General features: G+C 49.7%; 1 protein-coding gene across 1 annotated transcript in view; it reads left to right on the top strand.

The window, feature by feature from the left end:
• The window catches only part of RNASEH2C (ribonuclease H2 subunit C), a 98,748-nt gene that overhangs the window by 27,997 nt on the left and 56,645 nt on the right, over positions 1–14,106 (top strand). Inside the window, exons 3-4 of the mRNA XM_063945090.1 lie at positions 473–585; positions 6,318–6,437. Coding sequence (XP_063801160.1) covers positions 473–585; positions 6,318–6,437 — 233 coding nt within the window. The remainder of the gene's footprint in view (positions 1–472; positions 586–6,317; positions 6,438–14,106) is intronic.

Below are 14,106 nucleotides of genomic sequence, written 5' to 3'. Positions count from 1 at the left end.
TATGCTGTTAACTGGGTTCAGATCACAAGTTGTACGGTGTGATTGGTGTGGCTGGTATGAGTCTTACCCGGGATTCAAAATCCTTCCTTATTGTGTACGCTCGTCCGGGCACAGTATCCTAACTGAGGCTTGGAGGAGGGTCATAGGGGGAGGAGCCAGTGCACACCAGGTAGTCTTAAAGCTTTTACTTTTGTGCCCAGTCTCCTGCGGAGCCGCTATTCCCCATGGTCCTTTCGGAGTCCCCAGCATCCACTACGGACTATGAGAAATAGAATTATCGGTAAGTAAATTCTTATTTTTAGCGCTGTGTCCAAGAAACAGCATCTGTTGCTCTCCCCCCAATATACAAATCGGGACCAGTGTGCAAAAATATAGGGGTGTGGCTTAGGGCTGATGCTGGGAATGCCTGTCATAGACCACTCACATCTATTAGTATTGCACTTAATTTCTGTTAGTTTCCATTATGACCTAGGAAAAGAAGTTTCCTTCAGAGGTAGAACACTTAGAGGACAGGAAGTCTCTGTTCCTGACGGATATATGGGGGTCGTTTTGAGGGAAGATAATAAACCCTGCTCTGAGGAAGAGGTAATCGCATATTCACTTATGGTTTCTAGTGTAAACTGTTGTATTGGGATTCATTTTTCTTTTCTTTTTCTCTAAAATGTCTTAACATTTTGGCATAATTTATATTTTGATATACCGTAGCTGTAAGTTCTTTCATATACATTTCTCTATCGTCCTAGTGGATGCTGGGGTTCCTGAAAGGACCATGGGGGGATAGCGGCTCCGCAGGAGACAGGGCACAAAAAGTAAAGCTTTAGGATCAGGTGGTGTGCACTGGCTCCTCCCCCTATGACCCTCCTCCAAGCCTCAGTTAGGTTTTTGTGCCCGGCCGAGAAGGGTGCAATCTAGGTGGCTCTCCTAAAGAGCTGCTTAGAAAAGTTTAGCTTAGGTTTTTTATTTTACAGTGAGTCCTGCTGGCAACAGGATCACTGCATCGAGGGACTTAGGGGAGAAGAAGTGAACTCACCTGCGTGCAGGATGGATTGGCTTCTTTGGCTACTGGACATTAGCTCCAGAGGGACGATCACAGGTACAGCCTGGATGGTCACCGGAGCCTCGCCGCCGGCCCCCTTGCAGATGCTGAAAAGAGAAGAAGGTCCAGAATCGGCGGCAGAAGACTCCTCAGTCTTCTTAAGGTAGCGCACAGCACTGCAGCTGTGCGCCATTGCTCTCAGCACACTTCACACGGCAGTCACTGAGGGTGCAGGGCGCTGGGGGGGGGCGCCCTGGGAAGCAATGTAAACCTATTTTTTGGCATAAAATACCTCACATATAGCCTCCGGGGGCTATATGGAGATATTTAACCCCTGCCAGAATCCGTTAAAGAGCGGGAGACGAGCCCGCCGAAAAAGGGGCGGGGCCTATCTCCTCAGCACACAGCGCCATTTCCTCACACAGTTCCGCTGGTCAGGAAGGCTCCCAGGCTCTCCCCTGCACTGCACTACAGAAACAGGGTTAAATCAAGAGAGGGGGGGGCAAAATTTGGCGAAATTGTGATTTTATAAAAGCAGCTATAAGGGAGCACTTATTATAAGGCTATCCCTGTAAAATATAGCGCTTTGGTGTGTGCTGGCAAACTCTCCCTCTGTCTCCCCAAGGGGCTAGTGGGGTCCTGTCCTCTATCAGAGCATTCCCTGTGTGTGTGTGCTATATGTCGGTACGTGTGTGTCGACATGTATGAGGACGATGTTGGTGAGGAGGCGGAGCAAATTGCCTGTAATGGTGATGTCACTCTCTAGGGAGTCGACACCGGAATGGATGGCTTATTTATGGAATTACGTGATAATGTCAACACGCTGCAAGGTCGGTTGGCGACATGAGACGGCTGGCAAACAAATTAGTACCTGTCCAGGCGTCTCAAACACCGTCAGGGGCGTTAAAACGTCCTTTTACCTCAGTCGGTCGACAGACACAGACACGGACACTGATTTCAGTGTCGACGGTGAAGAAACAAACGTATTTCCCTTTAGGGCCACACGTTACATGTTAAGGGCAATGAAGGAGGTGTTACATATTTCTGATACTACAAGTACCACAAAAGAGGGTATTATGTAGGATGTGAAAAAACTACCTGTAGTTTTTCCTGAATCAGATAAATTAAAGGAAGTGTGTGATGATGCGTGGGTTCCCCCCGATAGAAAATTATTGGCGGTATACCCTTTCCCGCCAGAAGTTAGGGCGCGTTGGGAAACACCCCTTAGGGTGGATAAGGCGCTCACACGCTTATCAAAACAAGTGGCGGTACCGTCTATAGATAGGGCCGTCCTCAAGGAGCCAGCTGACAGGAGGCTGGAAAATATCATAAAAAGTATATACACACATACTGGTGTTATACTGCGACCAGCGATCGCCTCAGCCTGGATGTGCAGAGCTGGGGTGGCTTGGTCGGATTCCCTGACTAAAAATATTGATACCCTTGACAGGGACAGTATTTTATTGACTATAGAGCATTTAAAGGATGCATTTCTATATATACGAGATGCACAGAGGGATATTTGCACTCTGGCATCAAGAGTAAGTGCGATGTCCATATCTGCCACAAGATGTTTATGGACACGACAGTGGTCAGGTGATGCAGATTCCAAACGGCACAAAGGTGTATTGCCGTATAAAGGAAGAGGAGTTATTTGGGGTCGGTCCATCGGACCTGGTGGCCACGGCAACTGCTGGAAAATCCACCGTTTTTACCCTAAGTCACATCTCTGCAGAAAAAGACACCGTCTTTTCAGCCTCAGTCCTTTCGTCCCTATAAGAGTCATATCTGCCCAGGGATAGAGGAAAGGGAAGAAGACTGCAGCAGGCAGCCCATTCCCAGGAACAGAAGCCTTCCACCGCTTCTGCCAAGCTCTCAGCATGACGCTGGGACCGTACAGGACCCCTGGATCCTACAAGTAGTATCCCAGGGGTACAGATTGGAATGTCGAGACGTTTCCCCCTCGCAGGCTCCTGAAGTCTGCTTTACCAAGGTCTCCCTCCGACAAGGAGGCAGTATGGGAAACAATTCACAAGCTGTATTCCCAGCAGGTGATAATCAAATTACCCCTCCTACAACAAGGAAAGGGGTATTATTCCACACTATATTGTGGTACTGAAGCCAGAAGGCTAGGTGAGACCTATTCTAAATCTAAAAAATTTGAACACTTACAAAGGTTCAAATCAAGATGGAGTCACTCAGAGCAGTGATAACGAACCAGGAAGAAGGGGACTATATAGTGTCCCGGGACATCAGGGATGCTTACCTCCATGTCCCAAATTTGCCCTTCTCACTAAGGGTACTTCAGGTTCGTGGTACAGAACTGTCACTATCAGTTTCAGACGCTGCCGTTTGGATTGTCCACGGCACCCCGGGTCTTTACCAAGGTAATGGCCGAAATGATGATTCTTCTTCAAAGAAAAGGCGTCTTAATTATCCCTTACTTGGACGATCTCCTGATAAGGGCAAAGTCCAGGGAACAGTTGGAGGTCGGAGTAGCACTATCTCGGATACTGCTACAACAGCACGGGTGGATTCTAAATATTCCAAAATCGCAGCTGTTCCCGACGACACGTCTGCTGTGCCTAGGGATGATTCTGGACACAGTCCAGAAAAAGGTGTTTCTCCCGGAAGAGAAAGCCAGGGAGTTATCCGAGCTAGTCAGGAACCTCCTAAAACCAGGAAAAGAGGCTTCCTACGAAGCAATTCCATTCGGCAGATTTCACGCAAGAACTTTTCAGTGGGATCTGCTGGACAAATGGTCCGGATCGCATCTTCAGATGCATCAGCGGATAACCCTATATCCAAGGACAAGGGTGTCTCTCCTGTGGTGGTTACAGAGTGCTCATCTTCTAGAGGGCCGCAGATTTGGCATTCAGGATTGGATGCTGGTGACCACGGAGGCCAGCCCGAGAGGCTGGGGAGCAGTCACACAAGGAAAAAATTTCCAGGGAGTGTGATCAATTCTGGAGATTTTTCTCCACATAAATATACTGGAGCTAAGGGTAATTTTATAATGCTCTAAGCTTAGCAAGACCTCTGCTTCAAGGTCAGCCGGTATTTATCCAGTGGGAAAAACATCACGGCAGTCGCCCACGTAAACAGACAGGGCGGCACAAGAAGCAGGAGGGCAATGGCAAAAACTGCAAGGACTTTTCGCTGGGCGGAAAATCATGTGATAGCACTGTCAGCAGTGTTTCATTCCGGGAATGGAAACTGGGAAGCAGACTTCCTCAGCAGGCACGACCTCCACCCGGGAGAGTGGAAACTTCATCGGGAAGTTTTTCCACATGATTGTGAACCGTTGGGAAATACCAAAGGTGGACATGATGGCGTCCCGTCTGAACAAAAAACGGGACAGGTATTGCGCCAGGTCAAGAGACCCTCAGGCAATAGCTGTGGACGTTCTGGTAACACCGTGGGTGTACCAGTCGGTGTATGTGTTCCCTCCTCTGCTTCTCATACCTAAGGTACTGAGAATTATAAGACGTAGAGGAGTAAGAACTATACTCATGGCTCCGGATTGGCCAAGAAGGACTTGGTACCCGGAACTTCAAGAGATGCTCACAGAGGACTTATGGCCTCTGCCGCTAAGAAGGGACTTGCTTCAGCAAGTACCATGTCTGTTCCAAGATTTACCGCAGCTGCGTTTGACGGCATGGCGGTGGAACGCCGGATCCTAAGGGAAAAAGGCATTCCGGAAGAGGTCATTCCTACCCTGGTCAAAGCCAGGAAGGAGGTGACCGCACAGCATTATCGCCACATGGGGCGAAAATATGTTGCGTGGTGTGAGGCCAGGAAGGCCCCACGAGGAAATTTCAACTCGGTCGATTCCTGCATTTCCTGCAAACAGGAGTGTCTATGGGCCTCAAATTGGGGTCCATTAAGGTTCAAATTTCGGCCCTGTCGATTTTCTTCCAGAAAGAATTGGCTTCAGTTCCTGAAGTCCAGAAGTTTGTCAAGGGAGTATTGCATATACAACCCCCTTTTGTGCCTCCAGTGGCACTGTGGGATCTCAACGTAGTTCTGGGATTCCTCAGATCACATTGGTTTACAACCAGTCAAATCTGTGGATTTGAAGCATCTCACATGAAAAGTGACCATGCTCTTGGCCCTGGCCTGGGCCAGGCGAGTGTCAAATTGGTGGTTTTTCTCTCAAAAAAGCCCATATCTGTTTGTCCATTCGGACAGGGCAGAGCTGCGGACTCGTCCCCAGTTCTCTCCCTAAGGTGGTGTCAGTGTTTCACCTGAACCAGCTTATTGTGGTGCCTTGCGCCTACTAAGGACTTGGAGGACTCCAAGTTGCTAGATGTTGTCAGGGCCCTGAAAATATAGGTTCCAGGACGGCTGGAGTCAGGAAAACTGACTTGCTGTTATCCTGTATGCACCCAACAAACTGGGTGCTCTTGCTTCTAAGCAGACTATTGCTAGTTGGATGTGTAATACAATTCAGCTTGCACATTCTGTGGCAGGCCTGCCACAGCCAAAATATGTAAATGCCCATTCCACAAGGAAGGTGGGCTCATCTTGGGCGGCTGCCCGAGGGGTCTCGGCTTTACAACTTTGCCGAGCGGCTACTTAGTCAGGGGCAAACACGTTTGTAAAATCCTACAAATTTGATACCCTGGCTAAGGAGGACCTGGAGTTCTCTCATTCGGTGCTGCAGAGTCATCCGCACTCTCCCGCCCGTTTGGGAGCTTTGGTATAATCCCCATGGTCCTTTCAGGAACCCCAGCATCCACTAGGACGATAGAGAAAATAAGAATTTACTTACCGATAATTCTATTTCTCGGAGTCCGTAGTGGATGCTGGGCGCCCATCCCAAGTGCGGATTATCTGCATTACTTGTACATAGTTACAAAAATCGGGTTATTATTGTTGTGAGCCATCTTTTCAGAGGCTCCGCTGTTATCATACTGTTAACTGGGTTCAGATCACAGGTTGTACAGTGTGATTGGTGTGGCTGGTATGAGTCTTACCCGGGATTCAAAATCCTTCCTTATTGTGTACGCTCGTCCGGGCACAGTATCCTAACTGAGGCTTGGAGGAGGGTCATAGGGGGAGGAGCCAGTGCACACCACCTGATCCTAAAGCTTTACTTTTTGTGCCCCGTCTCCTGCGGAGCCGCTATCCCCCCATGGTCCTTTCAGGAACCCCAGCATCCACTACGGACTCCGAGAAATAGAATTATCGGTAAGTAAATTCTTATTTTAATTGTAAAATGCTGATGTTTGTCGCACTGCCATTTACACATTTCTACTGTTCATTCTCCTGGTTTCAGGATCGTACTCTGACTGTCAGATCCACTTTTCAATCATTTACACAGTGGAACCTGGAGACCATACCATCCGCAGATGATGTTTTGGTAATGTCACTGGCATGGCCGAAAATAGCATCTATGGTAAGAACCTCTAAACCTAGAACCAGCTTCTATTTAATCCTCGTGTGTTTCCACAAATATATGTACTCTAGGAATGCACTGCCCAAATCCTGCTTAAAACATTGACAATTGCCGCAAACCAGCTATGTCTTTCCTCTAATTACATCACATAATTGCTAGGCCTAATTTGGGATCCCAGCATTCAGAACAAGATGGTTATACAGGTGAAACTCAGAAAATTAGAATTTGTGCAGTCGGGTACACTGGTATTCCACAGGGAATAACATCGGGGTGTAGACTTGGATGTTGATCCGAGGCACCAACAGGCTAAAGCTTTGACTGTTCCCAGGATGCCTTGCACCGCCTCCTCTATATCCCCGCCTCCAGGCACTGGAGCTCAGTTTGTAAGTTGGTGCCTGCAGTGCAGGCAGCTAACAGGGAGAGCTTTTCTGAAGAAAAAAAGACTTCAAGGGCCGCAGCACATGCACTTAAAAGTGCTATATGTCAGTCTGACATATTGTGCTGCGGCTCCCTCACCTCCCCCAGCGGCGCTGTATACTCCCGCGCCCTGGTTGCCGGTTACTTACAGCGGAGGTGCTCCGGTTCCTTCAAGCACACATACCGCCGCCGCTCTCCTGGATCGTGTGGCTGCATCATCGGGAGGAGGTAAGAGGGTCCCCCAAGTGGGACCCGCCGAAATCGCTATCCGGCGCAGTCTCCGGAGACGGACCGCACCATTGGCAGGGACCCCACTATATCCACCAGGGCAAGGGACACAGGTCGGATTTACTAAAATCCGTTTAGTATAGGCCCTGCAGTTCCTGGTGGGGAAGTCCAGCAGAGTGGATAAGGCTCTGACCTGTAGCCCCTCCCCCAGGCGCCATCTACAGCAGACGTACCCACCCTGGAGCTGCATCTCTCTCACCCCCTCACTCCCTGTCAGCGTTTTGGCGCCATTACACAGAGCTGCGCTGATTCTGGGACTGCTGGGTACTGTCTCTTCTGTAAAGCCGCCTGCCTCATCAGTGCTATGCATTTACAGGATACTCAAGTATTATACATGTTGTTTAGGCAGTGTTAGTTAAGAACAAGTGCATAACTGCAGGGACATTTAGTACAAGTATCCGGTGATATACATCCAGTATTTCTCCGGCAGGGTCCACAGGTTATCCACAGGATAACAATGGGATATGATGAAGCGACAGCGGATTGGTACCAAACGATCAAAAGCTTTCTGGCCTCCCAGGATGCAATGGGCCCGTCCATATAACCCGCCCACTAGCTCAGGCAAATCAGTTTTCTCTGACGTCCTAATGGATGCTGGGAACTCCGTAAGGACCATGGGGAATAGCGGCTCCGCAGGAGACTGGGCACAACTAAAGAAAGCTTTAGGACTACCTGGTGTGCACTGGCTCCTCCCACCATGACCCTCCTCCAGACCCCAGTTAGAATCCTGTGCCCGGCTGAGCTGGATGCACACTAGGGGCTCTCCTGAGCTCCTAGAAAGAAAGTATATTTAGGTTTTTTATTTTACAGTGAGATCTGCTGGCAACAGACTCACTGCAGCGAGGGACTAAGGGGAGAAGAAGCGAACCTACCTAACTGGTGGTAGCTTGGGCTTCGAAGGCTACTGGACACCATTAGCTCCAGAGGGATCGACCTCAGGAACCGGCCTTGATGTTCGGTCCCGGAGCCGCGCCGCCGGCCCCCTTACAGAGCCAGAAGCAATAAGTGTTCCGGAAAATCGGCGGCAGAAGACTTCAGTCTTCACCAAGGTAGCGCACAGCACTGCAGCTGTGCGCCATTGCTCCTCATGCACACCTCACACTCCGGTCACTGATGGGTGCAGGGCGCTGGGGGAAGGGGGCGCACTGAGCAGCAATATTAAGACCTTGGCTGGCAAAATAATCACAATATATAGTCCCAGAGGCTATATATGTGATAAATACCCCTGCCAGAATCCATAAAAAAGCGGGAGAAAAGTCCGCCGAAAAAGGGGCGGGGCTATCTCCCTCAGCACACTGGCGCCATTTTCTCTTCACAGTGCAGCTGGAAGACAGCTCCCCAGGCTCTCCCCTGTAGTTTTCAGGCTCAAAGGGTTAAAAAGAGAGGGGGGGCACTAAATTTAGGCGCAATATTGTTTATACAAGCAGCTATTGGGGAAAATTCACTCAGTTATAGTGTTAATCCCTACATTATATAGCGCTCTGTTGTGTGCTGGCATACTCTCTCTCTGTCTCCCCAAAGGGCTTTGTGGGGTCCTGTCCTCAGTAAGAGCATTCCCTGTGTGTGTGCGGTGTGTTGGTACGGCTGTGTCGACATGTTTGATGAGGAGGCTTATGTGGAGGTGGAGCAGATGCCGATAAATGTGATGTCGCCCCTGTGGGGCCGACACCAGAGTGGATGGATAGGTGGAAGGTATTAACAGACAGTGTTAACTCCTTACATAAAAGGCTGGATGACGTAACAGCTGTGGGACAGCCGGCTTCTCAGCCCGCGCCTGCCCAGGCGTCTCAAAGGCCATCAGGGGCTCAAAAAAACGCCCGTTACCTCAGATGGCAGACACAGATGTCGACACGGAGTCTGACTCCAGTATCGACGAGGTTGAGACATATACACAATCCACTAGGAACATCCGTTGCATGATCCCGGCAATAAAAAATTTTACACATTTCTGACATTAACCCAAGTACCACTATAAGAGGGTTTTATGTTTGGGGAGGAAAAGCAGGCAGTGTTTTGTTCCCCCATCAGATGAGTGAATGAAGTGTGTGAAAAAGCGTGGGTTCCCCCGATAAGAAACTGGTAATTTCTAAAAAGTTACTGATGGCGTACCCTTTCCCGCCAGAGGATAGGTTACGCTGGGAGATATCCCCTAGGGTGGATAAGGCGCTCACACGTTGTCAAAAAAGGTGGCACTGCCGTCTTAGGATACGGCCACTTTGAAGGTACCTGTTGATAAAAAGCAGGAGGCTATCCTGAAGTCTGTATTTACACACTCAGGTACTAGACTGAGACCTGCAATTGCCTCAGCATGGATAGTGCTGCTGCAGCGTAGTCTGTGACCCTGTCAGACAGGGATACTATTTTACTAACATAAGAGCATATTAAAGACGTCGTCTTATATATGAGGGATGCACAGAGGGATATTTTGCCGGCTGGCATCCTAAAATTAATGCAATGTCCATTCTGCCAGGAAGGTATTAGAGACTTGGCAATGGACAGGTGATGCTGACTTTAAAAGGCACATAGAGATTCTGCCTTATAAGAGTGAGGAATTGTTTGGGGATGGTCTCTGGGACCTCATATCCACAGCAACAGCTGGGAAGAAAAACTTTTTTACCTCAGGTTTTCCTCACAGCCTAAGAAAGCACTATATTATCAGGTACAGTCCTTTCAGCTTCAGAAAAGCAAGCGGGTCAAAGGCGCTTCCTTTCTGCACAGAGACAAGGGAAGAGGGAAAAAGCTGCACCAATCAGCCAGTTCCCAGGATCAAAATTCTTCCCCCGCTTCCTCTGAGTCCACCGCATGACGCGGGGGCTCCACAGGTGTAGCCAGGTGCGGTGGGGGGCGCGTCTCGAGAACTTCAGCGTCCAGTGGGCTCGCTCACAGGTGGATCCCTGGGTTCTGCATGTAGTATCACAGTGATACAAGCTGGAGTTCGAGGCGACTCCCTCTCGCCGTTACCTCAAATCAGCAAGCTGTACTTCCAGCAGGTGAAAATCAAGGTACCCCTCCGTCAACAAGGCCGGGGTTACTATTCCACAATGTTGTGGTACCGAAACCAGACGGTTCGGTGAAACCCATTCTAAAATTGAAATCCTTGAACACTTATATACGAAGGTTCAAGTTAAAAATGAAATCGCTCAGGGCGGTTATTGCAAGCCTGGACGAGGGAGATTACATGGTATCTCTGGACATCAAGGATGCTTACCTGTATGTCCCCATTTACCATCCTCACCAGGAGTACCTCAGTTTTGTGGTACAGGTTTGTCGTTACCAATTCCAGACGTTGCCGTTCGGTCTGTCCACGGCACCGAGAGTATTTACCAAGGTAATGGCCGAAATGATGATACTCCTTCAAAATAAGGGAGTTTTTAATTATCCCGTACTTGGACGATCTCCTGATAAAGGCGAGGTCCAAGGAGCAGTTATTGGTCGGGGTAGCACTATCTCGGGAAGTGCTACAACAGCACAGCTGGTTCCTACGACACGTCTACTGTTCCTGGGGATGGTTCTGGACACAGACCAGAAAAAAGGGTTTCTCCCGGAGGAGAATGCCGAGGAGCTGTCATCTCTAGTCAGAGGCCTCCTGAAACCAAAACAGGTGTCGGTGCATCACTGCACGCGAGTCCTGGGAAAAATGGTAGCTTTCTACGAAGCAATGCCATTCGGCAGGTTCCATGCAAGAGCTTTTCAGTGGGACCCTGTTGGACAAGTGGTCCGGATCGCATCTTCAGATGCATCGGCTGATAACCCTGTCCAAGGACCAGGGTATCTCTGCCGTGGTGACTGCAGGGTGCTCATCTTCGAGAGGGCCGCAATTCGGCATACAGGACTGGGTTCTGATGACCACGGATGCCAGCCTTCGAGGCTGGGGGGCAGTCACACAGGGAAAAAACTTCCAGGGACTATGGTCGAATCAGGAGATTTCCCTACACATAAACATTCTGGAACTGAGGGCCATTTACAATGCCCTAAGTCAAGCAAGACCCCTGCTTCAAAACCAGCCGGTACTGATTCAGTCAGACAACATCACGGCGGTCGCCCATGTAAACCAACAGGGCGGCACAAGAAGCAGGATGGCGATGGCAGAAGCCACAAGTATTCTCCGATGGGCGGAAAATCATGTGTTAGCACTGTCAGCAGTGTTCATTCCCGGAGTGGACAACTGGGAAGCAGATTTTCTCAGCAGACACGACCTCCACCCGGTAGAGTGGGGACTTCATCCGGAAGTCTTCCAAATGATTGTACACCATTGGGAAAGGCCACAGGTGGACATGATGGCGTCCCGCCTCAACAAAAAGCTAAAAAGAGATTGCGCCAGGTCAAGGGACCCACAGGCGATAGCTGGGGACGCTCTGGTGACACCGTGGGTGTACCAGTCGGTGTATGTGTTCCGTCCTCTGCCTCTCATACCTAAGGTACTGAGAATAATAAGGAGAGGAGTAAGAACTATACTCGTGGTTCCGGATTGGCCAAGAAGAGCTTGGTACCCAGAACTTCAAGAAATGATCTCAGAGGACCCATGGTCTCTGCCGTTCAGACAGGACCTGCTGCATCAGGGGCCTTGTCTGTTCCAAGACTTACCGCGGCTGCGTTTGGCGGCATGGCGGTTGAACACCGGATCCTAAAGGAAAAAGGCATTCCGGAGGAAGTCATTCCTACGCTGATTGGGGCTAGGAAAGATGTGACCGCACAACATTATTACCGCATATGGTGAAAATATGTTGCTTGGTGTGAGGCCAGGAAGGCCCCAACAGAAGAATTTCAACTGGGTCGATTTCTGCACTTCCTACAGTCAGGAGTGACTATGGGCCTAAAATTGGCTTCCATTAAGGTCCAGATTTCGTCTCTGTACATTTTCTTCCAAAAAGAACTGGCTTCACTTTTGTTAAGGGAGTGCTGCATACTCAGCCTCTTTTTGTGTCTCCGGTGGCACCTTGGGATCTCACCGTGGTGTTGAGTTTCCTAAAGTCACATTGGTTTGAGCCACTGAAAACCGTGGATTTAAAATATCTCACGTGGAAAGTGGTCATGTTGTTGACCTTGGCTTCGGCCAGGCGTGTATCAGAATTGGCGGCTTTGTCATGTAAAAGCCCTTATCTGATTTTCCATATGGATAGGGCAGTATTGAGGACTCGTCCCCAGTTTCTCCCTAGGTTGGTTCAAGTGAAACGCTGATACCACCTTATCGTAGTGCCTGCGGCTACTAGGGACTTGGAGGATTCCAAGTTACTGGACGTAGTCAGGGCCTTGAAAATTTAAGGTTTCCAGGACGGCTGGAGTCAGGAAAACTGACTCGCTATTTATCCTGTATGCACCCAACAAGCTGGGTGCTCCTGCTTCGAAGCAGACGATTGCTCGCTGGATTTGTAGCACAATTCAGCTTGCGCATTCTGCGGCTGGACTGCCGCATCCTAAATCAGTGAAAGCCCATTCCACGAGGAAGGTGGGCTCTTCTTGGGCGGCTGCCCGAGGGGTCTCGGCTTTACAACTTTGCCGAGCTGCTACTTGGTCAGGGTCAAACACGTTTGCAAAATTCTACAAATTTGATACCCTGGCTGAGGAGGACCTGGAGTTCTCTCATTCGGTGCTGCAGAGTCATCCGCACTCTCCCGCCCGTTTGGGAGCTTTGGTATAATCCCCATTTTCTTACGGAGTTCCCAGCATCCACTAGGACGTCAGAGAAAATAAGATTTTACTCACCGGTAAATCTATTTCTCGTAGTCCGTAGTGGATGCTGGGCGCCTGTCCCAAGTGCGGACTGTCTGCAATACTTGTATATAGTTATTGCCTATCTAAAGGGTTATTGTTATGAGCCATCTGTTAGTGAGGCTCAGTTATATTTCATACTGTTAACTGGGTATAATATCACGAGTTATACGGTGTGATTGGTGTGGCTGGTATGAGTCTTACCCGGGATTCAAAATCCTTCCTTATTGTGTCAGCTCTTCCGGGCACAGTATCCTAACTGAGGTCTGGAGGAGGGTCATGGTGGGAGGAGCCAGTGCACACCAGGTAGTCCTAAAGCTTTCTTTAGTTGTGCCCAGTCTCCTGCGGAGCCGCTATTCCCCATGGTCCTTACGGAGTTCCCAGCATCCACTACGGACTACGAGAAATAGATTTACCGGTGAGTAAAATCTTATTTTTTGTTTGGTGCGGCAGGAGCCGGACCATGGTCAGAGGGCTGCTGTTTCCTTAGCTGCCCCAAGCTTTCTTATTTTATTTTTATAGTCTTACTATTTTTTGAGTGATCTTTCTAAACAGCGTATTATACGCATATTGGAAAGAGACGCTCCAACAACTCTCTGCCGGGTCGCAACAACGCTTACCCACGGGTACAGTGCTGTTTCGGCGGGCGTCTGTGTCGGATATAATAGGTCCATCAGACGTTACCAGGCTGTGGCCGGAGCACGGAGAGAAGGTAAGGCATCGGTTCCGCTTAGTAGATGGAATACGGACACAGCCACACTGTTTTGGGAGGGGACTACCAAACAGTAGCCGACGCGCCGCCACCACGGGTGCTCCAGCGCTAGGCCTTAGGGATTATAGGCGCCAGGAATAGCATGAAGCTGCGATACCTAGGGTTGATGTCAGCGATGGGGAGTCAGACGCTCTCCTGATCGCCCCTCCCCCCCGGTTCATGACCAGTTTTTGCCGAGTCTCCCGCCATGAACTGATTCCTCGCTTCCGTTTCAGATGCTACCAGAGGGGACTCTGTCGCAGCATAGTCCGCTGCGTCTGTGTTCACTAAGCGCTACCACGAGAGATCCGGTCGCAGCATAGGCAGCTGTGTGACCACTGCGTCTGTGTTCACTGAACATTACCATGAGACCGGTGCGTCTGTGTTCACTGAGCATCTGTGCCCGCTATAGGTTCCTGGAGTGGCAGTGTACACTAGTAGCGTCTGGATCCACTCAGAGTTCGCTAACGTATTGATCGATCACTGGAAGCGAGGTGAGTCTCC

The sequence above is a fragment of the Pseudophryne corroboree genome, chromosome 11 (assembly GCF_028390025.1).
Source record: "Pseudophryne corroboree isolate aPseCor3 chromosome 11, aPseCor3.hap2, whole genome shotgun sequence".
NCBI lineage: Eukaryota > Metazoa > Chordata > Amphibia > Anura > Myobatrachidae > Pseudophryne > Pseudophryne corroboree.
Note: the sequence above shows the minus strand (reverse complement) of the source record. Positions and strands in the feature narration are given on the sequence as shown.